The sequence below is a fragment of the Tubulanus polymorphus genome, chromosome 1 (assembly GCF_964204645.1).
Source record: "Tubulanus polymorphus chromosome 1, tnTubPoly1.2, whole genome shotgun sequence".
NCBI lineage: Eukaryota > Metazoa > Nemertea > Palaeonemertea > Tubulaniformes > Tubulanidae > Tubulanus > Tubulanus polymorphus.
Window position 1 is genome coordinate 5188326 of NC_134025.1, and position 27782 is coordinate 5216107.

The 27782-nt window shown below is 35.9% G+C and overlaps 3 protein-coding genes across 4 annotated transcripts; 1 reads left to right on the top strand and 2 right to left on the bottom strand.

The window, feature by feature from the left end:
• Positions 1 to 71: 71 nt before the first annotated feature.
• On the bottom strand, positions 72 to 2657 carry LOC141912176 (uncharacterized). Its single transcript, XM_074803392.1, has 6 exons — positions 2345 to 2657; positions 2010 to 2118; positions 1879 to 1923; positions 1715 to 1789; positions 1368 to 1629; positions 72 to 1281 (listed from the first exon to the last, which is right to left on the bottom strand). Exons 1-6 carry the CDS (start codon positions 2614 to 2616, stop codon positions 275 to 277), a joined length of 1770 nt encoding a protein of 589 aa, XP_074659493.1. The 5' UTR covers positions 2617 to 2657; the 3' UTR covers positions 72 to 274.
• Positions 2658 to 2940: 283 nt separating this feature from the next.
• Positions 2941 to 15960, top strand: LOC141899285 (uncharacterized). Of its 2 annotated transcripts, none has more exons than XM_074785496.1 (10): positions 2941 to 3107; positions 5882 to 6038; positions 8115 to 8205; positions 8796 to 8875; positions 9425 to 9501; positions 9596 to 9782; positions 9914 to 10210; positions 10516 to 10681; positions 10786 to 10995; positions 11280 to 15960. In XM_074785496.1, exons 2-10 carry the CDS (start codon positions 5928 to 5930, stop codon positions 13259 to 13261), a joined length of 3201 nt encoding a protein of 1066 aa, XP_074641597.1. In that variant the 5' UTR covers positions 2941 to 3107; positions 5882 to 5927; the 3' UTR covers positions 13262 to 15960. The 2 variants fall into 2 exon arrangements, with proteins under 2 accessions (XP_074641597.1, XP_074641605.1); XM_074785504.1 differs by lacking the exon at positions 2941 to 3107 and adding an exon at positions 5594 to 5732.
• Positions 15961 to 16108: 148 nt separating this feature from the next.
• Positions 16109 to 27349, bottom strand: LOC141899279 (RING finger protein 17-like). Its single transcript, XM_074785483.1, has 41 exons — positions 27198 to 27349; positions 26586 to 26710; positions 26367 to 26461; positions 26198 to 26286; positions 26013 to 26101; positions 25853 to 25908; positions 25530 to 25553; positions 24925 to 25072; positions 24749 to 24829; positions 24562 to 24662; positions 24351 to 24466; positions 23962 to 24088; positions 23802 to 23876; positions 23544 to 23695; positions 23229 to 23369; positions 22962 to 23120; positions 22714 to 22867; positions 22552 to 22636; positions 22372 to 22446; positions 22139 to 22283; positions 21866 to 21981; positions 21688 to 21790; positions 21428 to 21603; positions 21266 to 21325; positions 21132 to 21189; positions 20922 to 21033; positions 20404 to 20605; positions 20164 to 20309; positions 19915 to 20065; positions 19567 to 19779; positions 19302 to 19444; positions 19014 to 19231; positions 18760 to 18929; positions 18565 to 18684; positions 18401 to 18487; positions 18121 to 18318; positions 17849 to 17935; positions 17601 to 17745; positions 17355 to 17490; positions 17107 to 17266; positions 16109 to 17008 (listed from the first exon to the last, which is right to left on the bottom strand). The coding sequence occupies exons 1-41, from the start codon at positions 27247 to 27249 to the stop codon at positions 16895 to 16897; spliced, it is 5004 nt and encodes a 1667-aa protein (XP_074641584.1). The 5' UTR covers positions 27250 to 27349; the 3' UTR covers positions 16109 to 16894.
• Positions 27350 to 27782: the final 433 nt, after the last annotated feature.

Consider the following 27782-nt stretch of genomic DNA (forward strand, 5'->3'; position numbering starts at 1 on the left):
AGAAGACGCATATGAATTATATATAACTTTTATTTATTACATTTTTCGAAATAGAAACTAGACCAGTCAATTTCGGTTAACCGATCGCGAAACATTCCAGAATTAGTTATACAAAGCAGGTACCCGTTTGATAGCTAAAATGCTGTTTGACCCTGAATAGAGAGTTATTCCACACATTCTACAATTACCTCAAATGAAAACGAACACAACCCAACACGCCTTGATTCTGAAAATCATTCATCTTAATACTGAAACTAGTAATAGGACTAAGCATTTACCAGAGAGCCTCCGAGGAGATAAACTGTTGATTTAAACAAATATCAAGATGATTATTGATAATATCCTCTGCGATTGATTTCTGGCAAATGGGACAAGATATATTTGAAGCAGCAGTAAGATCAATAACATCAGAAGCAGTATTTTCCAGTTTCATAGATGAGGTAGATGGACTGTCAGATTTGGAACATTTATCAGAATCACTTTTATTATCAGATTTAAATTTTTTTGTGGAAGGTTTTTCATCATCATCATTGTCAACAGAACGTTTTTCAACGATGTTTGTTCCAAATATTTGCTGAGAGGAACCAATTTTTTCAGACTTTTTAACGTTAATCGCAGGTTTACTTATCAAATCGGGAAGACTACATTTTGACTCTAAATTCTTGAGGAACAAAGATTTACGTTCATCCATGGATATATTACCCTGCGTCGCACCAAGCTTTTTCCCGCCCCCAGAAAAAACTTGTACAGGCGTTTGTGTAACAACATTGTCGGAGTTATTTCCATTTGAACTATTTTCATAAGAAACGCCACCGCTGCTACCAACTTTAAATCCGTGCACATCTGCACCACGTTGAGAGTTTGTTGAACTTGCAAAATCTTTAGCCTTTACTTGAACCTTTCCTCCATAAGATACCCCTCCATTGGCTGTAGATTTAAATCCATGGACATTGGCTTTCGGTGTTCCACTTGAGCTTTCAGCTGGTAATCTCTTTGAATTGGGTTTCTGATTTGTACTCCACGCATCGTCCAAACTAATTTGAGTAGAGTTATTTGGTTTTTTGGGATTGTCATGTGTCACACTACGCGATAAACCCTTGTCGCCTCGTTTTGTAACTTTCTCAATTCCAGAAATATTGTTCACATTTTGAGATTCCATTTCACTGATATCTTTCCTTGAGTTATTGGAATTGATTTTTCCAGTTGATGAAGTACTACTACTGGTAGTCGATCCTAATTTATTTCCTTTTTCCAATTGATTTCGAATGTCCAAATTTTTACCTGAAATGGGTAGACATATTTTTAAACAATTTTGCCCATTAATGAATCATATTAAAACAAAATTCCATATCCATTTAAAAGATAACCTGTTTGTGAGCTTTCAGCTTTCTTTTTACTGGTATCACCTTTCTTTTTCTTCTTTCCATAGTCTTCTGGTTCTTTAACTTTTGCATATGTACCACCACAGGTTTGTTGATGGCTCGCCCACCAAGGGTCCCGAGGAGAGGGGGCACGATTCATAGCGCGTTTCACAAATCCAAAATAAGGTGGCTTCTTTTGACAAGGACCATTGCATTTCCACCAGTGCTTACGATATTCATTCACTTCATCGTGAAAACTATGATAGATCTGTTAAAAAAATAGTTCCATATCAACATTAGTTTAGCCTTAAAAGAATCAGAAATGCTACTATTTCACATTAGAATTTACTTACTGAAATGCTTGTTCCTGTTTCGGTATTAAGGCGGTTCATATGCTTTTGAAATTCTGGGCCATGCCCATCATGATCCTGAAACCGTGTATTTGGGTTAGAAATGAAATCATTTTCAAATGGTAAGAAATTCTTATTTTCAATAATTCTGGTAGGCCTATACGTACTTTATTATTATCCGTGATGAAGAGATAAGCATGGATCATCTCATGCTGTGGAAGAAGAATCCAATAAATAATTCATATATCTTACATTATGTGTTACCGCTTTAACAAAAGGATTCTATCGATGAGCTTACTAGTAAAGTTTCGACTAAATCTTTTCGTGGACGTAGCTTAAGTAATGGTTGACTGAGTCTGACAGAACACATTCCACCTCGACCTTCATAAACGCAGAGACCAGCACATCTAAAACAGAAAATTGACCCCCATTATTGGAAAGCATTACTCTCAAAACAGATATCATAATCTTGAAAAGCTAGATAAGGTAGAGGCTGTAATCTAATATAGTATCTATATATATATATATATATATAGTAAGTATTTTATTAGTATCTATCTAGCCATTATTTCCAAACAACATTGTGCGGCAGCACTGAAAAAGAAAGGTTAACATTCAGGATTGAATACATACAAAGTCATTCTTGGACTCCAACGCACTTCAATAGATGAAAGCATCCCCCAGAAAAATGCCTCATTGAACTCCAAAAATAAAGTCCTTATGTCAGGACTTGGATCCAACATTTCCCAAGCGGGGTCGACTATTGATTTGGGATTTAACTTTTTTGAAGAGGGTGGCGATTGAATTGCCAAACACGCAGCTCTACTACTGTCATCCGCTTCAACTTCATTATCATACTCTTCTTGAAGCAGCTTAGCAAGAGCCAAATCATCAGAATAATCCATTATCGAAGTGACAATGTTAATTGACAGTAGTCATTACGCAATGACAGAGCGCTGAGATTTAAATTAGGGAACGCTCCGATTAATATCCATGTTACATGAAATATTAACGGGTAGTAATAACAACGGTTTATAGAGAATAACAAAAGACAACCTTCTAAACATTTCAGGCTTACGCGAATACAATTTAGACAAATCAATAACATAGTATACAAATTTGAGTGTTCAATATATCGGATGGCTATATTGCATTAAACATTTTCGGAGCCTTCCATTTTATGATAAAACAAATATTACCGCCGTTAGGCAATAATCTAAACCAGGAAGTAAATCGCGTAATTCGTAATTCGTTGTTTTTTTTTTTGTTTAGTCGAGGTTTTGAAGGATATATTAAAAGTATGCCGTTGAAAATAGTTTGATTTTCGATATGATTTACGTAGTTTGTCGACGCCTCTGAATAAGATGTCCAATAGACAAATGTAGATCATATTTTGGTAAGTTTGATGTTATATGTTTTTACTTCCGGGTTTTTATAAACAAATTAAATTCAAAAACTTTATTGTTTAAGATTTTTGCTATGTTTAAAGAGGCTTTTTCACGTCGCCTATAATATGAAGTGTCTTTGTTTTATGGATAAAGTTTAATTTATCCTGTGGTAATAGATTGTTGACTAATAATGCCAGTCCTTGAATCTACTGATGGCTGCAGCGGCATTTGCTGCACAAGGTAATAAAACTATTGCTGCCAGTTTGTCTCAGTGACAGTGGGCTTATACATTGTTATAATTGTCTATGACTAAATGCTTTGATCATGATCTGTTAATCAGTCATATCTTACATTGACGTATAAAACAGTAGAGGTGATCATAGTTCAATTTATAGATTTAGCTAGATATATAAGAAATAAACAATGTTTGAGAATTTACAGCCCATTCATTGTAGGCCTAGTAGTAACACAAGAACACTGCACTGGCACGCAAATTATAATTCTATTGCCTGCAGTAGAAAGTGGTTGAATAATAAAGTTAATTTCTCATAAGTTATCATAAAAAACAATAATAACAATCATATGATTGTACTTTAGTTGGTTGTAGTTCACTCCTTGTCACACTGACTGATGCACAAAATTGTTGATGGTAGTTTGCTATGGCAAATTTGATATTTAGAAATGTTGTGTGTTTTAGAATAATTGCCGTGGGTTGCTGTGGCCACCCACAATCTATGATAGTATTGCCGTAGGTCAGATTTTCCCAAATTCTAGTCCTGAATGCTGTAGAAGTAGAAATAAAAGGGTAGTCTTGTATCTAGCTGTCCCGGAAGCTGTACATCGTCTGGTATTCACACAAGGATTGCCATAATGCAGTAGGCCAAACGTTTGGGTTAAGGTCACCGAAGTGTAAACCTTCATACAAGTCTAAATAGATAGATGTGTAATATGAGATCAGTAGCTGAACTGTTTCAATAGTTTGTATGAGCCATATCAGTTTTGTAGCCTTTAAACAATTAAAAATAAAATTACAAAATAATGAAACTAATCCTCAGTTTCGGCGCTTGCTCTCGAAAAGACTTTTCGATAGTAAGTTAAGCAGGCATTGTCTCGTCTTTGGTATGCAAGAAAGAATTGGCTAAATTTCATCGATGACACGACTTGTCAAAGATGATGTGCTTGACATTGACTGAACTGAAAAATGAAGTGTTTGTTTTTATCAAACAAATATTTGCACTATACGGAATGCATGCTTACTTTTTTATTTCTGAAATTAGAAATAAAAGTTCATGTCTTGTTCATATGGAGTGTTTTGAATAAAAGTGGAAATATGAGGATTGGCATTTATGTCAGTGATATCAAGAGCTCATGTGAAAACCGACAATGTTCTGAATTTATCGAATCAATGTTTTGCTAACTATTAGAAGCATTTTGAAAATTTGAGTTCATGATTTTGAAAAAGTGGGTTTTCAACAATAAAAGATATGGATGGGAAAACCAAGTGGATCCAGGGTTGGCACCTAAGGCACCTACCATCCCCCTCAAATTTTTCAAGTGCCCTTTTGAAAAAAAAAATCTTGTGAAAAGAATACCGTCCTGCTAGAGCACCTGCCTAGAGTGAAAATATGTGAGATAACAAAGGTTCTTTATCATAATGATCATCTTGAGCATTTCCACATATATTTTACCATTGTAGGCATCTGATCGTCTGAAGAGGTTAATGAAACCCTCTCTTCAGACAGCCTATACTCAGCTTCAGAGTGTCTAAAGTTGCATCTCAGCAGCGAAAAATGCATTATGGAAGCCTCCCTTTGGATTCCTGGCTAATGGAAGGAACCCCTTGGCCTTGTTTTGGGGTTTCCATCGTTTTAAATACATGCACCCTGTATAATTAGTGCTACCTGGTGTATTTAGGTCTGGATCTGCCCCTGGGAGAAGGTTGACTATAAACTGATATCTGTTAAGTTCACCTTTGTTATGCTCGAAATGACCAGTCCTCGAGTGCCAGTAATCTGGAATTTCAATTTATCACCCTTCAGACCTGTTATCATAATAGTGAATTTTGATAAGACTTGAATTTGATAATGCATAAATAAGAGCCTTGTATAGAGGTCAACTACAGTAACGCTAAAAACCCCTCTGAACTTTAGGTATGTGTCCAGGGAAGTCTGAAGGTATTTATGAACAACAGTTCGACAAAACAATTACATGCTGTGCATTCCTGATTCGACGAGTTTGATCAACGTTCCCTGTTGTATCAGTAATTAGGCGCGTTGTGTACATTTTGGTAAGGCTTTTAAGTCAGGGTTTTAAAGGCTAAGCACCCAAAATATTGCGGGTGGTTCTTTTGTCTCTCATCGAAACGAATCTTGTTTCTCGGTTGTTTTTCTGAGCCATTGGTCTGAGTATAATCACTTTAATCATTAACCTACCTACAATTGTCAAGTGTCAGTATGACTTGCACTATAAATAACCGAGCTCCGCATAGTTGACATTCCATCCATTGTGGAAGCCACTGTTCATATTATTTGACAATTGCGAAGTAGGGAGTTAAGGCTAACCTGGAATAATAGCTTAGCGAATGAGGATATACCAGTAAGAAAACGATTGATTAGGGCCTATCTACTTTTTATGTGAGTTTTTAAGTTAATTATGGGATTTTGTAATTGTTTTCAGTAAGTTAGTTAAACAGTAGGTTAGCGGCGCTGTTTATCCATGGTCGAAAGACTGAAGGAGCCAATGAATAGCCTGAGTAAATGAAAATGTTTACATTTTTTTTCAGGATTATGATCCAGCATGTTTATTATTTATGGGGTTAGAGGACCATCATGCTCAAGTCTGTTAGGCGATCATCTCTATCATTATCAACGAGTCCTATCAATCCGAGGAAGGTGACAGTAGTTTTGCTGGATGGTGAACAACTTGAACTAGTCATTGATGTAAGTCGTTATTTCAGTTTGTCTGAATCCTAGATATATTCAACGATATTATTTACTCAAAGAATACTTTGATGAGTTATCAACCCAGATATGATAATTATATTAGTATTTGACTACCGATAATTAATGCTTTCCTCACTTGGATTTGATATAGGCCTATTTTCATTTCTTTTTCATACATCGTAATATTGTTTATGATTCCTGCTTATTGCGATGAAAAAGTTAGTATTTCTATATTTCCTTATCTGAATTTCATCGGCCAAACTGTTCTAGATTTAATGATACACGATTTTTCAAACCGTTTTGTCTAACGAGAGAAATCCCACAATAGCGAAGCCAAGATTGAAAAATTCTATATCAGAATGATTATATTTGAGGAGCGACGTTTCGGCTAACAACTGTTAGCCATCATCAGGCCTACCGATCCTTTTGTCTATTTTTTATGATCTCTTAAATTTCCGTCTAGACTATCATTACTATCAATGTGTCTCGTCTTTATTGAATTTCAAATCATCTAGTTTTAAGAAGGTTAATGGGGTCAGATGGTAGAGAAATATGCTTTTAAAGTGAGCTGTTTTTTTCAATAATTTCTAGCCTACTTATTTTCTGTCTAGTGTCGGTGATCTATGGCGTGTATAAGTATTACTTATACGATGTTCACGGACGCTCCTTCTAATTCTTTAAGAATTCCATTCTAATATTTGTTTGTATTATATGTGCCTACAGAAATATTGCACGGTATGACTTTGTACGTATAAGTATTTCTATAATTCCTCGTTGGGGTAAACGCTTGAAAAAAATCTGGCGCGCGCGCTGATCAGTGGCCTTTTCAACAACGCGTTGGTATTTTAAGCCTTTTGATCGCGAACGAAGGCGAAAAATTACGCTTCACAATCTATGACCTAGGACCATTGAATCCCTCAGGAATGCTGTTGGTAAACTTTATTGGGGGCAATGTCGTTAAAGGATTGGTCTCTGCATGGCCTAAAACAGAACATTTCTCTCTATATGATATCTCCTACGAATATTGAAAATTCTTTGCTCCAGTTTAGAATCCCATTACAAAGATTTCGGTATAATGTCAAAATTAATCTAAGAAACAATATGTGCCACGAGCATAGTAATCAAACAAATCATAAATTGAAGTCATCATTAAGGCTCGAAAATCCTTTTACATTAAGGAAAGTAGTTCAGTTGCGCTTTGAATTGGACACTATTATAGTTTAACTTTAGTATGGTTCACACAAATCCCATAAAAAAAATTCAAGTAGGCTTTGATTGTTCAAAACATTTTCCGAGTTCGCTCTGTACTTAATGCATTTCATCTTCAATTCATAGCTTCCGGATTTTTGATGAGTATGCGTCGATATAAAATTTGCCGTGTACGAGGTATTCGATACAGGTATTTAATGCGGCAGTGAATGATGGACGTATCGATTAACATCGATAAACCTCTTATTTTCTCATTTCCGCGGGTGCCGTAGAGAAAATTAAATCATAAATTCATTATCGTTGATCAATTTATAGAACACTGCCAGCTATATCTATTAGCCATCGTTTTTTGGCGTAATGCAAATCCGAAACGATTTCTGTCAGCTCAGTATGCGTCGATGTTTAGTGAAAGGGTGCAGTCTTTATTAGATTTAGGTCAAAATCACCGAAAATTAATTAGAAAATCTTGATTTACATCCTATGTGAAGTGAAGATTATTCTTAGTGCGATAATCAACACTAGATCTTCGCTAAAATTCTTAATGATTTAGCGGATATAGTAAATTGAGATGGCTATTATATAGAATTTTGATCACTGGTACCGGGTATTTAGTTTTCAAAGTTTTGCTGATATTGAGTTTAGTTCATATTTTAGTGGATGATCAGTTCAAGGTGAATTGGAATTTGAATCAGACAATATCTGGCGGAACCTTTCTTAAATCAATTTTAACCATTTTATGGGACTTTATTCTACTGTATACATTTTGTGCATGACAAAAGGTTTAGAAATTTGTATTTGTCGGTATACAAAAAGGAAATGTCTTCAATACAAGCTCTGATATATCTTTCTCATGGTTTTTTGCAGGTGAAATCCCGGGTAAATCATGTATATTGTCAGGTCTGTCAGCATCTGTCTCTTAGAGAAAATGAATACTTCGGCTTAGCTTCATACAAAGGTAAGTTACAAAGAATCTAATGTTTTATAGAAACTAAAAGCAGTGATGAGGCATGTCTGCTTGAAAGGTGTGGATTGTGTGATTCACATATACCCGGCAATGTGTGAATAATAGATTCGGTAAAGAATGTTCCAAATACTTAATATCAAACATAAATATGCGATGGGTGGTGCTAACGACAGTTTTACGTCTATATTTGGTCGTGTTTCCTCAGCTCAGTATCATCGATTGAGTATTTGATTTCCCCAGAAGAGCCCTCTTTGCAAGAGTGTAGAATAATCAAGTTTTGTTTTGTGACTGAACCATATGTCGCAAAATAAGAACAATAGCCCGTTGAAGTGAACTGAGCTAAATGTTGGCGTGTAATACTTTCTTGCTGCATTATAGCTGCCATCGTTCAAATAAAAAACCTTCCAAATGGCCGTAGCTTATGACAAAAAAATTGCTGTTAAGATGAATCAATGATTATAAGAAGATAATAAACAATGATAATGAATGTATTGATTAGTGTCTGACTTGCCGTCAGTATTGACTGGATGATGAGATTTTTTTTTCATCAGGGCGCTAACAATTATTGATTGTATTTGCAGATGAAGAATACCAGTTTTTAGACTTGGACCATAAACTCCAGAAGTACGCGTCGAAATCTTGGCGATCCAAACGAAGCAATGTAGGTTAAAAGAAAACGACGATTGAATGTACGAATACAAGATGTATTTTCATCATTCCGTCGTAATTGTGATTTATGCCTTTTGATTTGATTATAGTTAATGACGCTAAAAATGATAATCATGTGCAAATCATTGCCTCTATTACTGACATACTGCGACCAGGTTACTGTCTGTGAAATAAACCCGTTTCATTGATAGGCCTTATTGTACGCGCGTGCACACACAGGCCGCATTGCAAGCTTAATAACGCAAATTGAATAATATATTGCAGCTGTTGTTTAGTAATAGCGTACTTCACTCAGAATGGAATGTGTTAATTCTGTGAATATAAATACCATGATATATATATATTCATACACACAGAGTAAATTCAGGACTGCATGACCAAGCCATGCTTTATGTTTTATTTGTCCTCCCTATTGATTATTTACCTCCAGGATTTTTCCCTTGTTGATAATAATGACAATATACAATATAATTATACCCCTACTGTTATATATTCAAATAAAAAAACCCCCAAAATATCACATTTTTTCGCATTTTGCTAGGGTTGTGACGCTTCAGGGAAGCCTCTTCTGGTGTTGTACTTCAGAGTGCAGTATTATGTCAATTATAAATTACTCAGGTAAACATGTGTTTCAGTTTCAAGCGCGCAATTTGTTCATGTGAAATGATATAGAATATTTATCGAATATTTCTCAAATATTGATTTTTCACAGAGAAAGGACATCCAGGAAACTGTATTACCTCCAGCTAAGAGAGAATGTGCTCCGTTTCTGTCAGTTATGTGGCGAAGAAAGACACTTTCAGTTGGCAGCTTATGCCATGCAGGCTGACCTCGGCAACTTTTATGGCAAGAAACACTCAGGGACTTACTTTGAGCCGTCGGAATATTTTCCAGCTTGGGTAAGTTGATTTGTGGTCTACTGAATTTTGATGACTCGCATCGAGACTCTTTTGCTTCAAAGAGGAGTATGTTTACGATAAATATGGTACTGAGGATGAATTGGATAAAGATGTTTGATGATCTATTTCAGATAATAGCTAATCGAGGAATACCTTACATCATGAAGAACATGCCGAAATTCCATAAAGATCTTCGTGGCATGTCGAAAATGGAGGCTCAAATACAGTTTATCAAAGAAGCGTCGAGTCAGCCTGCTGCCCACAACATCCACCTGTATCCGATACGGTTAAAAAAGTCAGACAAAAAACCGAACTTGTGGATGGGCATTTGCCCAACAGGTTTAGAAATCTATGAACCGCGAGAGGATGGGTTTAAGTCTTTGATGGGAATGTTTGAATGGACGTCTGTTCAGCGATTGCAGTTTGATGTAAGTTTTATGTGTGAATCTTTCCATGCGAGCCATTAAAAATCAAAACTGTTTATACACTTGTATTTCTTTTCTAAGTGTTTTGTGCCATTAAAAAGATATGACATTTCTCCACTGAAGGGTTGACTTCCTGAATTATTAAGTAATATAATATATGTTGTTTAACAGTTTAGTGGTATGTTTTCCTGGAAATACTCGTATTGGAATGCGCTTGTACATTCATTGAAAAAATAGCTATTCATTGATGAAAGTTTACTAAGGGTGTGCATTTCCTCGATATCTAGTTTATCGTTATTTTTTTTCAGCGCAAGAAGTTTCAGATTCGAATGGTTAATGGTGGTCGCCGATTTGCTTATTACACAACTACTCAGGATCAAGCGGCACATCTATTTTGGCTTTGTCAGAAGACGCATCAACTGCAGATGTCTGTTAAGAAATCATTGGCTGAGCTTCGTAGACTTGAACTGGAAGGTAAAAATTCCAAACCAATCAATCATGTGATATTTCTTTCAGTTGTAAAAATAAAGTGATGAATGTATAATATTCCATTGAATATTTCTAAAAATTTCTAACAGAAAAGAAGCGTTATCGAGAGTCATACATCTACAGTAGTACAGATGACCTTGCCTGGGAACAACAGCATAATGGTGACCTTACATACAGACCACGACACAAAGCTTACTCTGATCCTACTAACAGAATTTCAGTCGCGAGTAAAACTAGTTCCGGCTCAACAAGTGGAATTGTTAGTGATCGGCTGCATGCTAGCATAGCTGGAAGTGAAGGTTTGTGGAGACGTATTGGACAATTCAACACCATATAAGAAAAATGAATTATGATATGATACCAAACATAGCCGTACTTAGCATTTGAATTTTGGTGGCAGAGAATCCCAAAAAAAGCAGTTTTGTTGGATGTAACAATAATAGTAGCAAAAAAGGAACTTTTCCTAAATATCTGGGGGGCGACTGCCTCCTGCCCCTGCTAGTTACAGCCCAGTGATAAAGTTTCATTTAATTAACAAATCTTGGTTTTCATATTAAAAATGATATATACATATCTTTTTCAGAAAACTCTCCGTTCATGGATCACAATTCTCCGATTCAAAGTGGCAGAGTGAAAAATCCACAATTTGTGGCTCAAAATAAGACATGCGTTTCGATGCCGGCAAATCTAAACGAAACAACGAAATCTTTAACGACTGTCGAAATACATAAATCACACGATAAACTGGAAACCGCAGGATTCGATAATCCTGGTTTCGAAAATTTAATCGGTGATTCTGAAGAAAGTTTACTCTCCGACAAACCTCATCGCGGAGTAAGGCCAGCTTCAATTGCTGGTTTTGAATCGAGCGATCCAGTGAGTAAAACTGGATTGAATGTCGGATTATACAATCTTAATTTAAATCCGCCAGTTATTGGGCAGCAGGATTATCAACCAAACACTTTACAAACTGTAAATACTGTTTCTACAGAGAAACCGATTGCGTCTGGACAAAATAACCAGGTCACTATACCGATGTCGCAATCGGAAGGAATCAGTTGCGATATCACTTATGAACCACAAACTTATGCTCCATATACTTTAGTGAGTTCAGTGCCACGAACGGTTCAAGTCGCGCATAGCACAATGGTTAATCCATTGAACACAAATTCTAAAATAAACGAACAGCCTCGCGCGCCGGTTCCGGTCCAGTATAAACCGACTATATCTGGACAAGTTCAAATGGTAGCCACGTCAAGACCTATTAGTTCAAGACCTGAATATCTGTCCCATTACGTTAACGATGAAGTGCACAGTGACCGAGAGGTTATCGATCTTCCATATATCTCTGCCATGAAGACTTTGCCGGTTTATCCTGATGGCAGCGGCAGTTCATTTCCAATTTATGAAAATGTTATAATCGATAGAGATGTATACAGTCAGGCAAACTCTGTTCAGCTTTATACTGATGGTTTGCCTGCATATTCGAACCCAAATCATTCGCTCTATGAGAATTCAGCAGCAGAAAATCAGGCAGTTCGCGTAAATTCTCATCTGCCCATGTATTCTGAGGCAACTGCCGCTAATCCTCCTATTTATTCGGATATGCATAATCTTGTACATATACCATATTCTGATGCAAATGTTACGACCAATCATCGAACTCCGTCATCATCATCCAGCGTGTCATATCAAACACCGTCTTCAAAACATCATACAAGCGGTGGTAGTTTCGACTCGCTACGATCGCAGCCAAATCTGCAGCAGGATATATGTATGAATCTGGATAGAATCGGAACGAGTGAATTTGCCGAAATGAACTTCATTACCTCGAAATCGCAAATGAGTCGCAGCACGGAACAGTTATTAGCGCAACCGGCGATTAAAGCTAATAGCAATAAGAAAACTAAACTTGTCGCGAAAGCTCATTCATTTGGCGAGGAAACGCGATTACATCCTGATCTAGAAGGCTTTCGAGGAATCCACAATTCGATGTCTCTTCCATTGATAACCGCTTTGTGTAACGATCGCACATTGTTAAATATTCACACGGAAAGTCCATTGCACAGCCACGAAGAAGAGATGTCGGAAAACAGCACGCTGAAATCTGAACGTAAAACCAGCGCCGGTAAACGCAGGGAGAAATTCGCAGAAACAGCACGACAGCGGACTCCGTCGGGGTATTCCGTCGATACCGAATACTCCATGGAAACTATGGTCTCGATAAAATCCGTCCAAGAGAATAATTCATTGAGCGATCCATCGAGTGACGTTCCACTCGATGACATTTCGCTGTTAGACGAAGAAGACGCTACGATGATCGATGGCATGGATAACATTTCCGAAGCTTCATCCATGCAGAGTTTGAAAATACTTAATTCTCAAAGTTTAATTAGGGTTGATGCGAATCATAATCCCAGCCGCAGTCCCTCTGATAGCAACTCGAGCAGTAGCAATCATACATCGTTTAAACAAGTACCAACAAAATTGAATAGTGGTGGTCACAATAATTTGATTGTTTATGAGCTGAATGATAACATGCCAGAAACATTCAGCGTTGCTTGAACCATGGACTCCTAAATGGAGACTTGCCCCAAAAGCACATGCCTTGATTTCTAAACCTTTAAGAAACCTCTTTGCAATTATTTCTAGTATTGAAGTATATTCTTGAAACTACCAAATGGTGGAAAATTCACTGCTAAAATATCGTGATTTCATAGTTACATAGATCATAGTTAAATTCTCGAATTTCCGGAAAATTGAGATATTTACTGAGTATGAATAATGAGCATGTGCAAATTTTGATCCATCGTTTTTTTGTTGATACGCAATCAAAATGCAAAGTGATGATTCCAATGGTGCTTTCATGTCTAATTGCTGCTGCTGAGATGTTCTATAGGCTTGCATAACGTTCGTTTGGTATGTCTACATACCGTAATTTCTTGGATTTGTTTACCTAGTCTTTGATAACATATTTTATACATATTGGTACTTCAAACTTTCTTAAATTGATGATTCCAATTATCTTAACGTTAAAACCCCTGCCATAAGTAAGTCAAATTATCACTTCCTGTATGAAGTTATTAGCTGTGTTTGATCAATACGGGTAAATATCTATACATTTAAGGATATTCATTCCTAAATACTCAAAAAGCCAATTATACAATTGCCTCTCAATTTTGATTTTGAGTTTGTAAAGATGAACTATTTATAAGATTTTAGCAACATTTCCAAGATGACTTACGTAAAATACTGCATTTTTACATAACGCTCATCTGTTGTCAGATTTCTAAGCATTTTAAAAGGTTGATTTTTCAATCGACAGCAATTTGAGTGTAGATCTGCCATTATGGGTTTGCTAGTCAGTGGATGATGTTGCAAATGATGCATTTACTTGTATTCATTTTGAGTCTCGATATTGTGTTCTTTTTATATCTGCTTATAAAAAATCGAATTCCATGCCAGAAATTCATACTAAAGCTACTTGAAATTGAGTAAAGCAGATTATGTAAATGTTGTCATATTCACTTTTCTACAGATAGCTTTCCCTGATGGCATGGTCTGCACCAAGTTTTAATTAAGAATCCCTTTTATCTGATGTTTAAGATATTTTACACTCCGTTTTCAAACTGTTATCAGTTCAGGGACTGTGGTGGAGATGAACATTCATTCATGTATTCTGGTGGTAGAATTGAGGGTAGGATTGTATTGTCCGAGATAGATTGTGTAATGGAATAATTAGTAGGCTGTGTAGTATACTGCATACTGTAAACACTTCCTGAAATAATTTGTTCACGGCCCAGTCTCTACAAAATGTTCAGTTGCTCTGGACTCAAAGTAGCTGTAACATTTCCATGAAACTAAGTCCAGTATTTACCTATCTTGCCGAACACTGATCTCTGCTTGTGAAATAATTCTATAAACCCAATAGACCATCCAAAACACTAGAAATTATCCTTAACAGAGAGAAATGGAACATATTCTTCCAGGGAGTAAGTATACATGTTTTCTTACACTTTAGATAGAAATAGTTACCAATTTAGTATTCATTTAAATACACTTGATATTATGAATATATACATTTATATATTGAAAGTTATAAAATATACAAATTGACATTGACATATATAGCATAAATGTACATCTTATCATTACCAGCTGATGGTTTAATAATGAATGTTTTATATTATTACATAATTTATTATCAAAGACATTATGTTAGTACATATGAGTTTGAGGCAGCTGTCTGATACATTAACCATCAAACCAACATTTTATCCAACATACTTGATCAAATACCCGGTATTGCCCTGTTATATATCCAAGGTCTAAGGTTCAATAATTTTTGACATCTGCCTTAATAATGTGTGTACGTGTATCTACTTGTTCTCAGCACATTAAGTACGTGTGAACTATAATCTCAAGCTGGGTTTATTTCAATGTGGGTTGGAATTTATGTAAATGAAATTTGTATTCTAGAGACATAGGTAGCTCATTTCATCTACCAGTAAATCAACATTAAATATACTTCAATACTTCTTAACTCGATTAAAAGTATATTGTCTAACATTTAGTTCCTTTTTGTCAATCTAAAACTCCTATTGTTTTTTTTTAAGGCACAGACTTCATTTACATGTGCAATGAAAACATGCTTGCATATCTGGTCTCAAGCTGATCAGGTTTGTTTTTAGCAATGACATGTCATAGCTTTTGGGTTTAATATGAGGTAATTGCATCTCACCTTTCGTTACAAGAATGTGCAACTTATGATTAACTTGTTTGTAGATGTAGCTTATGAATCCTTCACGTTTATACGTGTGTCATGTGTTTATATGTTTGTACATCTCCAGTGTAGCATCTTTAGACTCCATGGTATGTATCTTTCACTTTCAGAGTTGATTTCTAAAGAATGTGTACACAATGATCTACAGATTCGTATTTTCGTAGTGAGCAGTACTAATACACTATTGCTCCATTTTACAATTCTCAACTTTTATTATGATTTTTCGATATTTGGAGATGACTCATCTCATTGGCTTAATCTTTATAGGAGTTTTAGATTGACATTTACTATTTGAGGGGGAACCTCCCGGTCAGTTGTCTTTTATATACCAGCTGTGAAACTTCATGTTTTATATTGAATGTAGATTATTTCAACTACTTAAAAATGATATTACTAAACTGCATTCCATGTTTATATTAATTTGTACTAATATACCTTCCGTCCATAATCTGCTCGCATCTAAATCTGAATTAAAAAGGAACGCAATTAAGAATGTTTTAATATCTGGACAATTGATTCAGTGTGGAGTACAGGAGCTCTTATTCATTGAAAAAGTGAATGTAGCCAGCTACAATATATTATGTATACAAGACTTTGTATGATACAATATTTTGTACAGTTTGTACTCATATCTTGTAAATAAATGCAATACCAACTTCGATTCTCGAGTCTAGTTCACTTTCTATGAATTCCCATTCTGATTTCCTCTACAGGTAAGTAAGCCAAAAACATGGATACGTGGACACAACCTAGAGCTACTCCCTCAAACATTTAATTTATCACTCTTCCAAGGTTTCAGGCGTGTTCTGAACCGACCTAATATTTCCAATCGAACCTCTGATGATCACTGACAAGCAAAGAGTTCACTCGGACCATTTTTCCACGGAATAAAAACAATTGACATGACAAAGTCTACTATTCTGTATTTCAGAGACGTCTTAATTACAAATAAATGTAGAAACACTGACTATTGCTTCAACAGAGAAAAAAAAACAAGTATTATACACTACATAATGAAGTATTTTCAACATCAATGATCAGATAAATGGTAAAAAAATAGAAAGTCTGCAAGTTCAAAAGTTATTGACCAACCTGCAAAGTACATAAGATGCTACCAAAGATGGCACTTATCTTTTTCTAACGACAATTAATTTTTCTAATAATTTCCTAGTGATAAGCAAAAATACATGTAGCAAAGTCATCTAGACCTAATGAAAACCATGGGTGTTTAAGCTGCATACTGACTTAGGTAACCTAATTTGTCCATACTTTTCTATACATATCGCTGTGTAACATTGTATATGAGCAGATAAAAAATGAATAACTATCACAAAAATATAAAATTTTGTATGTTTCCATCAATTGTTTGAACTAACACGCTATACAGATACTAATTTACAACACTTCAATAGTCATCAGTTTAGTTTCACTAGTCCAGAATCCACTAATGGCTGATACACAAGAGGTAGTTCACATCCAGGCTGTGGAATATCTGAATACAATTGCACTTTTGGTGTCGAGCTATTATCCTAAAATTGGAAGATAAATTCATATACACTCTCATTTACAAACTGGAAAATTACTATCAATCATAACAGTTTCTAGTACATGACAATAGGCTTCTTACTGTGATACAAGCAATTAGATTCCCTGAAGCAAGAGTTGCATCCATCAATTTCAATGTTTCTTCAGGCCACCCAACACCTGTTGGTGGAGTGATGCCATCTATTATGAAATGCAGACCTTGAGCCGGAAGCTCTAGATACTCCGAATAAATTTCACGCAAACTGAAAATTTGAAAGAACGTATTAACTTACAACACTGATCTCACCAAACCTGCGGAGATGCTATTCTAGAAATACTTTTCAGTCTTACTTTGAGAAATCCACGGTTTCGGCATTTCCATAGTCAACATATCTTACATCACATGTTCGCTTCGCTGCATTCATACTCATGATTTCAGCCCTATACCAACAATTATCATATGAAAACTGTCCCAAACATGCCATCCCTAAAAAAATCATTGAAATAAATATAATAAACATATATGCTTAACTTCATAACAGATCATTCATAACCATCAATTAGTTTAATCGATTAGGTCAATATCTATGGGCTCACCTAATTCTGGTTCGTCAACTGGGGGTGCATCGGGGGCAATTTCATTAATTTCATGACTAAGCTGAAGAAGTGCATCCAATTGAGCGTTTATCTGTATTTGTCTTTCATCATCGGTATTCTCAAAACGACTGAACTGGCAGCATACCTATGTGAACAGTTACAGTAGATTGTAATGTATTCATCAAATATCAAGCATCGGACAAATAATGATGAAAGAAGATAATTGTGATTTTGTACTGTTAACTCACCAGGTTGACATCGATGGTACTAGTTACTGAGACACAGAAATATTCATGGAGGTTTGGCATAGATACAGTTTTATAAGTAGATGAGACCTGTAAAACAAAATCATTGAAAATTGTAAAAAACATTTCATCTATCATTTCATTCTGAATCAATGAATTACCAGTCGCCTCAGTTTCACTGTAACCATAAACATATCTGTATTGACAGATGCTAGTGAAACTTAAGCCAAACAAAGGAGGATTCAAGCTTCATTGATATGAATCTTATCACTTACAGCACCATTGAGATTTTGAGAAGAGATATCAGTAATAGTAGGTATAGTGGGCAAATTTTCCTCCTCAATAATAACTTCTGGTTCAGGATATTCCGTCAATGATACAACCATATTTTCCTTCAGCAGTAACTCCGCTAAATTAAGACCCTTTCGCGTTTCGAGCATTACTTCGATGGGTTTTCCGGCTTCTGGTTGCTCCTATTCATGAAATTATTAATGCATAGATACAAAACCTACATAAATACTGGTACTGAAAAAACCCAACTCAGAATATACTTACGACAATCACAATGTCACACGGTTGCCCAACAATGACATTATGCATGTGATCCAATACTGGTACTGGCCAAGTCCCGGTGCTTGATTTCTACAAAAAGCGATTGGCGCTTTACATTATGACTAGAACACAACATTCTGAAGAAGAGGCACTTCTGAGATACTTACTGGAGCTATTTGGTGAAGCTTCATTTCTAGACACTGTTGTGGTATATCTAAATGAACAGCTTCACACCTCAACTGATCACGACTTACAAATTCTGAATTTCCAAAGTCAATATAAAGAACCTGAAATAAGGACAAAGCGACTTGTGATCTGAAGCTTCGAGACAATAATTACTAATAATAATCCCATCAAATTACCTGAATTCCCCTTTCTGGATTAAGCGCAAGTATTTTTGCTCTATACCAGCTATTATCAACATGGTATCTCGCCGTACATCCATTTCCGACTTCCCATAATACATCTTCCTCTGGCTCGGAGTTATAGAAAGTCCTTTGCAAATCACCCATCAGTGAATTGATGATGTCGCCTGCAAATAAGGCCGAACATAAAAATTCAATTTCCTATCAGCCCTAAATTTCCAAGACAACTTGATTCGTCATTTTTCACTTACTGTCATTCATATCTTGTACCATAATAATACCGGAGTAATCGACGTAAGTAGGCATGCCTTTCATCTGCGGTGATTTCGGCATCTTTGGAGGGAGATATTTAACAATAGGAAGACGGCGCATTAGGCGCTCTTTTTTTGGTACTTTAGAGATATCGTTTATTTCTACGTCTTCACTTGAATTTTGACCAGATTCACCGTTATTAAGACTAGATCTTTGACTGAAAATGGATAGAATTCACATCATAATTTGATGTTCACAACTAAGAGATATGGATTAGCAATATTTACCCTTTGATTGGTAAAGCGACACCGTGGCTTATTAGAATGTCTATCCCTGAAACAATATTACACTTCTCTGCGTTCAATGCATCTGCTTCAACTACTTCATGAATCCTTATATCAACTGGAAGGATTCCATCAACCATATCACCCTTAAAATGATAACAAATCAGTAATTTCAGATTCGAATAAGATGCACGTGGTGATATCAATGACCAATAAATGCATAACCATACATACAAAATTCATATAGTCGGCAGAACTTAGTTATTACCTTTTTAATGATTTGACACTGCTTGCCAAGCACGGTATCTTTGAGTATGTCACACGCTGTCCGAGACCATCTACTTATATCACCAGCTGGTTGGATGCCATACAGACGACATTGTAAGGCAAAGCAAGGGTATGGTTGTATGAATTTTTCATCTAGTAGCCTCATTGCGGTCTGTGGCAAGATGTCCGAGTATCCATAATCCATTAAATGAACCTTTCATAATCAAAACAAGAATTATAAAACAACAAATCCTGCGACGTAAAATGGGTGTTCTCCAATTTGTTCCATGCCAGAGTATGATTGAGATGGCAAATTTCAAATAATATGCCTTTTCCATAAAAGCTTTACCTTGGATGTATCGTCTTCATAGACTTCCTTGACTTTAGCTCTGTACCACTTATTATCGCGAGAATAACAAACTGCACACACGTCATCAACTTCCCACTTCATATTCAATGTAGGCGAATTTTCGTACATTTCTTTCAGCTGCTTCATCAAACTAATTGGAGAGGACATTGATATAGAAATATCAAACGTAACATAGCCTTATACTGGTAATGATTAAGACTGAGTTGAAACATATTATTCTATTGTTACCTTTCTAACGAAGAATCAGATGCATTTTGCATGAAAATTTCATCTGGAGACACAACGTGCGTTACATGTAATGAGTAGGCATTAGATGTAGTTTCATCAGATGACGTCTCAGATTCTGATTCCTCACATTTAACTGGGGAGGATTTCTAAAAATCAATTTTCAGCTTATAAGCAACTCCTTTACATATGACAGCATATACTGATATTCATACATGTACAGTATTTCATATCAAAATGTACCTTAGTTACTTGTTTGCCTTCCTTAGGATAAGATCCAGGTGGACCAACAGTTTCTGTTGTTCCTTGTTTATGCGCTTCAGCCAGCTCACTCAGGTCAGCCCAAGAAACTTTAACTACAGCTAAGTCAGCAATTTCTGCAGTCTTTTCTTCTGACTTGTTAGTTTTTCCCGGCGAAGGAGGTAGAGTACTTTGCGTTACTGATCTGTTGAATCATACATACATCTCAGAAATTACACGCACAAGGATTTTAGATTAGGTATGGTATGTTAAATGGGGTGCTGGCAACACTAGTGTGGCAAGTATAATTCTACCAGCTTCCACCGGGTTTGCTAGTTTACTGTACAGATTGATGTCGACGCTGGATTTCTTGATCGACTCAATTAAAATCTAATGATAATTTCTTTAATTCTATGATGTACAAATATCATGTCATGTGTGAACTCTTAAGACTAATTGAAGTTTATCTAGATCCTAGTACCTAATCTTCTGATTGGAAGACCAGACATTTGATAGCTTACCCCAGACCAGTGCTGAGTGCATAACCAAGTCGAACTAACTGAGCATTGATACTGATTCGGTTCCCATCTTGTACTTCAAATGCTAATACTGAGAGCTGACTTTTGTTCAACTCTGCAAACATAGAATTCACTCATCACCAATAATTGGAGCAAGTTCAAGGTAGTATCAATAGTATCAATATAATAATTGAATGAATATCATGCAAGTACCTTTCACTTCAAAGACTAATTCCTTAGAAAACATCAGTTCTTTCATCTTTTCAATACACTAAAATATGGAAGATTATCACGATTATCAATACAAACGCAAGGCTGTTAAAGATGAATAAATCTATGAACAATACCTCATCTGACCATTGTTTTCCTGATAATGGTTGAATATCGGCTAATCGACAAGGTAATGCCTACAAAACACTTATTCTTAATAATCCTCAAAGGAAACATTTTCAACAGATTTCTACATAAAACACTATGAAATATGAAAAGGTTTTCATGAATCAATTTACCTGTGCTTCGAGGATCATGAACTTTGGTAACACTTTCTTGACATCCCAGACAGTGATGAGCTTATTGCAACCAATATCAATTAATTCAACATCAATCATACGCTTACCGAGCATCCGCATGACATGAGCTCTGTACCACCTTCCATCATCAGGATTCCTCACAATGCATGCCATATCTACGTAAAATCAATGAATAATATCATTTAATATTGAGAGAGGGATGAGACTTGCATCAAAACCTATAAAACTCATGGTGCTACCTTTTCGTGGACAGAATATCGACCATAATTCTCCTTTATCAGATTTGTACGTGTTTTGCAGGCTTATATTAATATCTTTGAAGTACGATGCATAGTCTCCGCGCTAAAAAATAGATCAATATACTAACAACAAATCTTCAATCAAACATTGAAATTGTTTGTGGTGTAAGAAGCCTACTCTCTGAATGAAGAACGTAGATGGACTAAAGCAGTAACTGATTTTTCCAAGAACTTCGCTGTTAGGTTTTGGAAGAGTCGGAGCAAAAAATCTTTTCTCTGCCAAAGCTGGTACGCCTGAAAAATAATCACACGAACAAAGAAGAAATCCATTACGACATTGTACCACTCAGTTTGATGCTGTTCAATATCCATAGATTTTTAATGCTTTAAAATAGATGTTATAATTTCGGTTTTTCCCCCAATGAAGTAGATCTCAGATGTAGGTACTTACTGGATATGGAATGCTCTGATGTGAAACATGCTAATTCCATGAATACCAGCGCATCACGTACTGACACTGGACGGTCATCAGGTATATCATCATTAGGTGGTTTACTCAGATCGATATAAAGGAGGTTGTTTTCATATGAATGCACCTATCATTGTATGAAGCACGAAGAAAACAATAACTGAAGATTCTCTAGAAAAGATGAGTTTTGATTTCATAACATATGATAAACTTACAGTTAGAATCATGGTTGAATTACTACCAGTCATCTTGTCAAATGTGTCTATAGCTTCTTGGGACCACTTCGTACTCTATACATACATAACATAATACACGTATAAGCAGTAGAAAAATCAATTCTCTTTTAGGAAGTAAACTTCATGTGCTTCATATTCACATTGGGTACAATACATCACCTTTTCTGCAGGTACGATATCCACAAGTGAACATAATATTCCATATTCAGGATCGCGCATATACTTCTTCGGCATTGCAATTATTCTGGAATAAACGTCCAAAATATAGCAAAAAAAATCTATAAACATTTTTGAACACTCCCTCAACTAATAATAATTCACCTTTCAAGAGGAACAAATTCCTTATTCCCGAAATCAAAATAAACAACTTCTACAGATCCAGCCGGAATTGTGTCTGAAAGTTCTTGTAGAGTACTAATCACACGTGCCCTGTACCACTGATCATCTTGTGTAAAGGAAGCCAGCACTAAATCACCTAAATTAATAATTACAAACTTTATTAGATGCCCTCAAATGAACACAATATGCAACTGATATTTATGAGAAATTAAATACACATCAGTTCATACCTATGTTGACGTCTTTGACTCTCTCCCTTTTCTTGGCACCTGCAGCATACTTGTTTATATCGCGTGATAATTTAGACAGTCTCCTTGCATCGCGGAGTAGTTGGATGACAAAATGGCATGGATTTTTTATATGTGTCACAACAACTTGTTCACAAGACGCTGGAAGAATAGCAGCAGTAAGTTATCAATGTTACACAAAATTCCGGTAATGAACATTTACTAATTTTTAGATTTTCTACAAAAAATCATCAAACTCGAATAACTTACATTTTTCCAGGTGAGATTTTTTGGGTATGGCAATTGGCTCTTCAAGAGACCTGAGATTTTCATGCATTGTATTACCATCAACAGAGTTGGTACGAGAAAGTGTATGGGAACTGGCATTGGATACCAAGTCTATTATATCCTCTGTGTAAAACAATAAGAATAAATAATAACTGATGAGAGGATGAATTGAAGAAAGACAGAAGCAGAGAGTCTATTTCAACTTATATGGTATTGGTAGAAATGTGTGACCCGCTGGTTCTATTTAATCTAAAATACAAACATTTAACCAGTATACTGTTCCTATTTGATGCAAACCTTCAATGACAACATCTGATGAATGGGTTGAATAAGATGGCACGGACACGCTGGGTGAAGCACCACTGTCTGCATCTACCGAGTCTAATTCAAACATATCTACATCCACACTGTTCACATCTGGCATATCTAGCAACTGAGCCAGTTTGAAACTATACAAAAAATAAACACAAGAGCAGTTGTAAACATCATAAATGATAACTAATGAATCCATTTTCACTAAAAAAAAAAACCTATAGAACTGCAGAATTAACATACCTTGGTAGGTCAGCGCTAAGTACAACTTGACCATATTCTTTTATCAACTTCTCAAAGTCATCATCATATTTACACCTGACAAAAATCAATTATTCTTAATTGCAAACTTAAAGACTGTATTGAGATTGGACATCACTGAACATGTAATCACTCTACTCACCCGAAATTAATCTCCTTACAGTCTGATGCAACAAGTACACAAGGCAAAGCAGTAGTAGCTTCTAATCTATCAAGAATACCTTGACCATTCAAAATCTCTGCATTAGAATTGCGTAGTATTTGCCCCTCTGTAAATAAAAGCATGAAGATTAAAACAAAGCAACATTTTCAAAAGGGAACTCCACCATGTGATCATCGTTGCATGTGATGAAATCAATGTCAATTACCGGGTAAGTGAATTGGTTTAAAGGAAAGTCAAATGTATTTCCCTCTTTCATTGTCCAAGACAATTAAGGTGGCTGTATTTTCTGTATGAGACATGTCACCATTTTGTTAAGGGCAGTCAATGCAATCTGTTTGTACATGTGGTGCTTCTTATCGTTGGTTTACCTTTCAATAGATATTCTATCTTAGATATATTTTCTTCAATTTCAGTTTTTAACTGACTCACAGGCTCGGTTACTAATTGTACTGTGTTCTGTATGTCTTCAATCAAAGCTTGTTCTCTGAAATGGCATAAAAGCACATGATACTGTCCCTGAAGAGAAAACATGCGTATGTTTTGTAAGAATGGAAATATTCAAGGTCATTCTTAACTAACCTTGCTTGCAGAAGAGAATGGCATCGATGAAAATGGTACCGCACATCAGAAATTCTCTTTTGAATATCAGTTTTTAAATCAGGAAAATGTCCGCTTAAATGCTAAAATATTAAACCAAAACCACCACCAATGATGAGGCAAGAAATATTATTAAATCCCATATTTTTGGATGGTTTAAGTCAAATACCTTCCGAGATTTTTGAAGAGTAGACTTAATGATAGCAGCTTTCTTCATAGCTGGAACCAATTCACCAATAACAGCCTGGTTCTGTAAATGAAAAACATTCACTACAAATGTACAATTCACTACGAATATGGTGACACTTATCAATTTATAGACAGAAAACATTTATATTCATTCACCTTTTCTTCAAGAGGGGTAATTGCATGGCCTTTGTGATCTCCGACGATAACACAACGGGAACATATGGCTACATGATCATCCTCGCAGTAATATTCAAACGGACGGTTGTTATGAGGCTCACATGCCATAGGACCATCACTGGCATGACTAAAAAAATTTGGAATACATGCAACTGAAATCACTCGAACTAATCAAAGGATTAAATTCTCTCAATGAAATTGATCAATGCAAAAAATGTTTGATTTGATAATTCTAAGGAATATTCTTTTAAAATATCATTACAAGAAAGTGTTGAAACATTAAACACAGAAGATAACAAAATTCACCACTACTGACGGACATTCGAATAGATCATAATATATATACCGGTAAATAATCGATTAGCTTGAGTTGTAAAAATAATCAACTTTCACCAAAAAAGCGAGCTAGATAAATGATGAATCATCAAGCCTACAGCTACAGTTCGATTTCAATTCTAGTCAAAATGTTATCAGGGAATACATTTTGCATTTTGAGAGGTGTAAGCAAAAGCAAAACGTGCAGTTCACAACATCCTAAATACTTTTATTACAAACATATTCATAGACAATCTTGTACTACATACCTGCTAAAAAATCGATATGCCATTCTAGTGAAAGTGAAGGAAACAAAAAATAATTTACGTGATGAATCACGTGGATAATGAGGCCAAATTTCAATTACTGGGTAGTAACAAAATGAAACTTGTGAAAACTTTTCATTGTATGATATAATATTAATAATAATAATCATGCCCACTTGATGCAATGCTAGAAAATCAGAAAAGCGCAATTCAATACCCTCTGTTGAATACTTTCTTAACCAACCTGATTTATTCATGGACAGGCGAAAAGTGAACGTCGCAATAAGCCTGCTGAGGATACTCCTAAGTGGATTACAAAAACTTACTCATTTTTATTCAAAAGGATTGGTTGATGCTTCCTCAAAATCTTTGCTTCATGGACCTAAAAATTCATAATCACACAAATGACAAGTGCAATCAACCATTCACAAGAACAGTGAATGACAGCGAGATATTGGTTGGCTTTTTATATCATGAAATTATTACCTTGTCAAAACATTTCCGACACATATTGCATTCACACTTGAGACAGGACACAGTGGCTTCATTGACAGCACATTCACTGCATGGATCTTCTATAAAATAAGAATGTTATTTCAAGCAGGGGTCGAATCTTCAGACAACTAGTAGTAACGTCGGTACTAGTACAATGACTTAGAGAAAAGTCTTACCTCGAAAATGATCGAGTCCAGATGCTCCACCTGGAGAAACTGATGGTTGTTTTCGCTTAGTGACTATTGGTTGAAATTTCAGCAACTCCCTGAATGGATACAGAGACACATTCATAATCATTGTCATTAACTCATCATTAATCTCAGAATTAATCAGTAGTTCACTTACAAAGGTATGGTTCTTTGTTTCGATACAGTAAGCCCCAACAGATAGATATCATACGGTAGATTCTTGATGTCACCATCTTGAACTGGAGTCAAAGTCTGTAACCAAAAGACTGATTCATTAACTAAACTCATTACATAACTAAAAACAAGTGATACACATTATATATGTTCTGTAAACCGGCAGAATCTGCACAATTGTGCCCCTAATCGCTTAGCCTACCTGACAAGCTGGACATGATATCGAAGTTTTCTTGAGTTTGATCAGTTTTCGCAAGCAAGCTTCACAATATGTATGGCCACATTTTAACATAAGTGGCACCTTTTGAGTATCTCTATGATAACCATCTACAAAGTTCAATAGCAGTAAAATATTTTCATTAATTCAAAAAATTTGAATTTTTGCTGTAGTGGAGAGCGTATTTTCGAGAAACCAAACACCACAAATTGAAAAGGACAGTGTGACTGAGAAATAAAAGCAAGAATTGGTATTGACTTCACTGAGAACCTTCATAGAGTCAGTGGATCATCGTTATCACCAGCTCTTATAGTATACAGGACCTTCAACAGGACCTTTTGATGCGGCGTACGTGGTCAAATGAATTGTGATTTTGTTGAAGAGTTCCTTGTCCCAGCCCACACCCTTTATGGCATCAAAGTTACATCATAAATTAATAGATGGCTTTATAAAGTCGATGTTAACTCTCTCAGGGCTCTCTAAGCACTCAGCGGTATTTACGCAGGCTATGCCCATATGGGCCATAATCTGCCAAAAATTTGGAAATTTTGTGCACCGTAAATCGTGATTTTCAGCGAAAAAAAGAATAGTTTTCACCTTTAGCGCTAAAGATCTGATTACACGTAGCACAGTACATGGCTTTATGCATTTTCTACAGCTTGACAACTCTTAATGAATAGCTGATAAATGTTTTTTACACAATGTAAGAGAGCAAGAAACGGGCGCTGGGCCTAAATGGTAATCAACACTAGCACTAGTGGCAGTTAGATGGCAGCACTACACGGGTGGGTCGCGTGCCAAAGCTACTTCGAAATCTCGAATAGATGGCATTACAACTAGACATGTTCGCATGCCAGAGTAAGTTGTTATTGCAGATAGATGGGGCAACAGTATGGGACAGCTGTTCACATGCCACAGACAGATAGTTTCTTACCCTTTCGGGTTCGCACCCGTAGTTCATTCATATTCCAAAATGTGATTACAATTAATTTTCAGTCCTTTCAATTAAAATACTGGTATTTTTCTGTCTATTCAGAGAACGGAATCTATGGTCTATTCTAGTTGTTCTCATGCGATCAGCGCGAACTTGGCTTCTCGGCATCGTCGGGCCCGGGGTCTAGACGGCCGGGCCCCGGTCGATGACCGCAAGGAATCTTATCAATATAAAATTGTACAAAATAA

Excerpts from the sequence above, each read along its gene's own strand:
- LOC141912176 (XM_074803392.1), bottom strand. The coding sequence starts at position 2,616 with ATGGATTATTCTGATGATTTGGCTCTTGCTAAGCTGCTTCAAGAAGAG. Across the intron at positions 1,924-2,009 it reads ATTTAGTCGAAACTTTACTA|CATGAGATGATCCATGCTTA; the intron begins GTAAGCTCATCG and ends CTTCTTCCACAG. Across the intron at positions 1,282-1,367 it reads AGCTGAAAGCTCACAAACAG|GTAAAAATTTGGACATTCGA; the intron begins GTTATCTTTTAA and ends TACCCATTTCAG.
- LOC141899285 (XM_074785496.1), top strand. The coding sequence starts at position 5,928 with ATGCTCAAGTCTGTTAGGCGATCATCTCTATCATTATCAACGAGTCCT. Across the intron at positions 10,211-10,515 it reads TTCAGCGATTGCAGTTTGAT|CGCAAGAAGTTTCAGATTCG; the intron begins GTAAGTTTTATG and ends ATTTTTTTTCAG. Across the intron at positions 10,996-11,279 it reads TAGCATAGCTGGAAGTGAAG|AAAACTCTCCGTTCATGGAT; the intron begins GTTTGTGGAGAC and ends TATCTTTTTCAG.
- LOC141899279 (XM_074785483.1), bottom strand. The coding sequence starts at position 27,249 with ATGCATAAAGCCATGTACTGTGCTACGTGTAATCAGATCTTTAGCGCT. Across the intron at positions 21,982-22,138 it reads ATCAGAGCATTCCATATCCA|GCGTACCAGCTTTGGCAGAG; the intron begins GTAAGTACCTAC and ends ATTATTTTTCAG. Across the intron at positions 18,685-18,759 it reads ATCCAGAAAGGGGAATTCAG|GTTCTTTATATTGACTTTGG; the intron begins GTAATTTGATGG and ends TCCTTATTTCAG.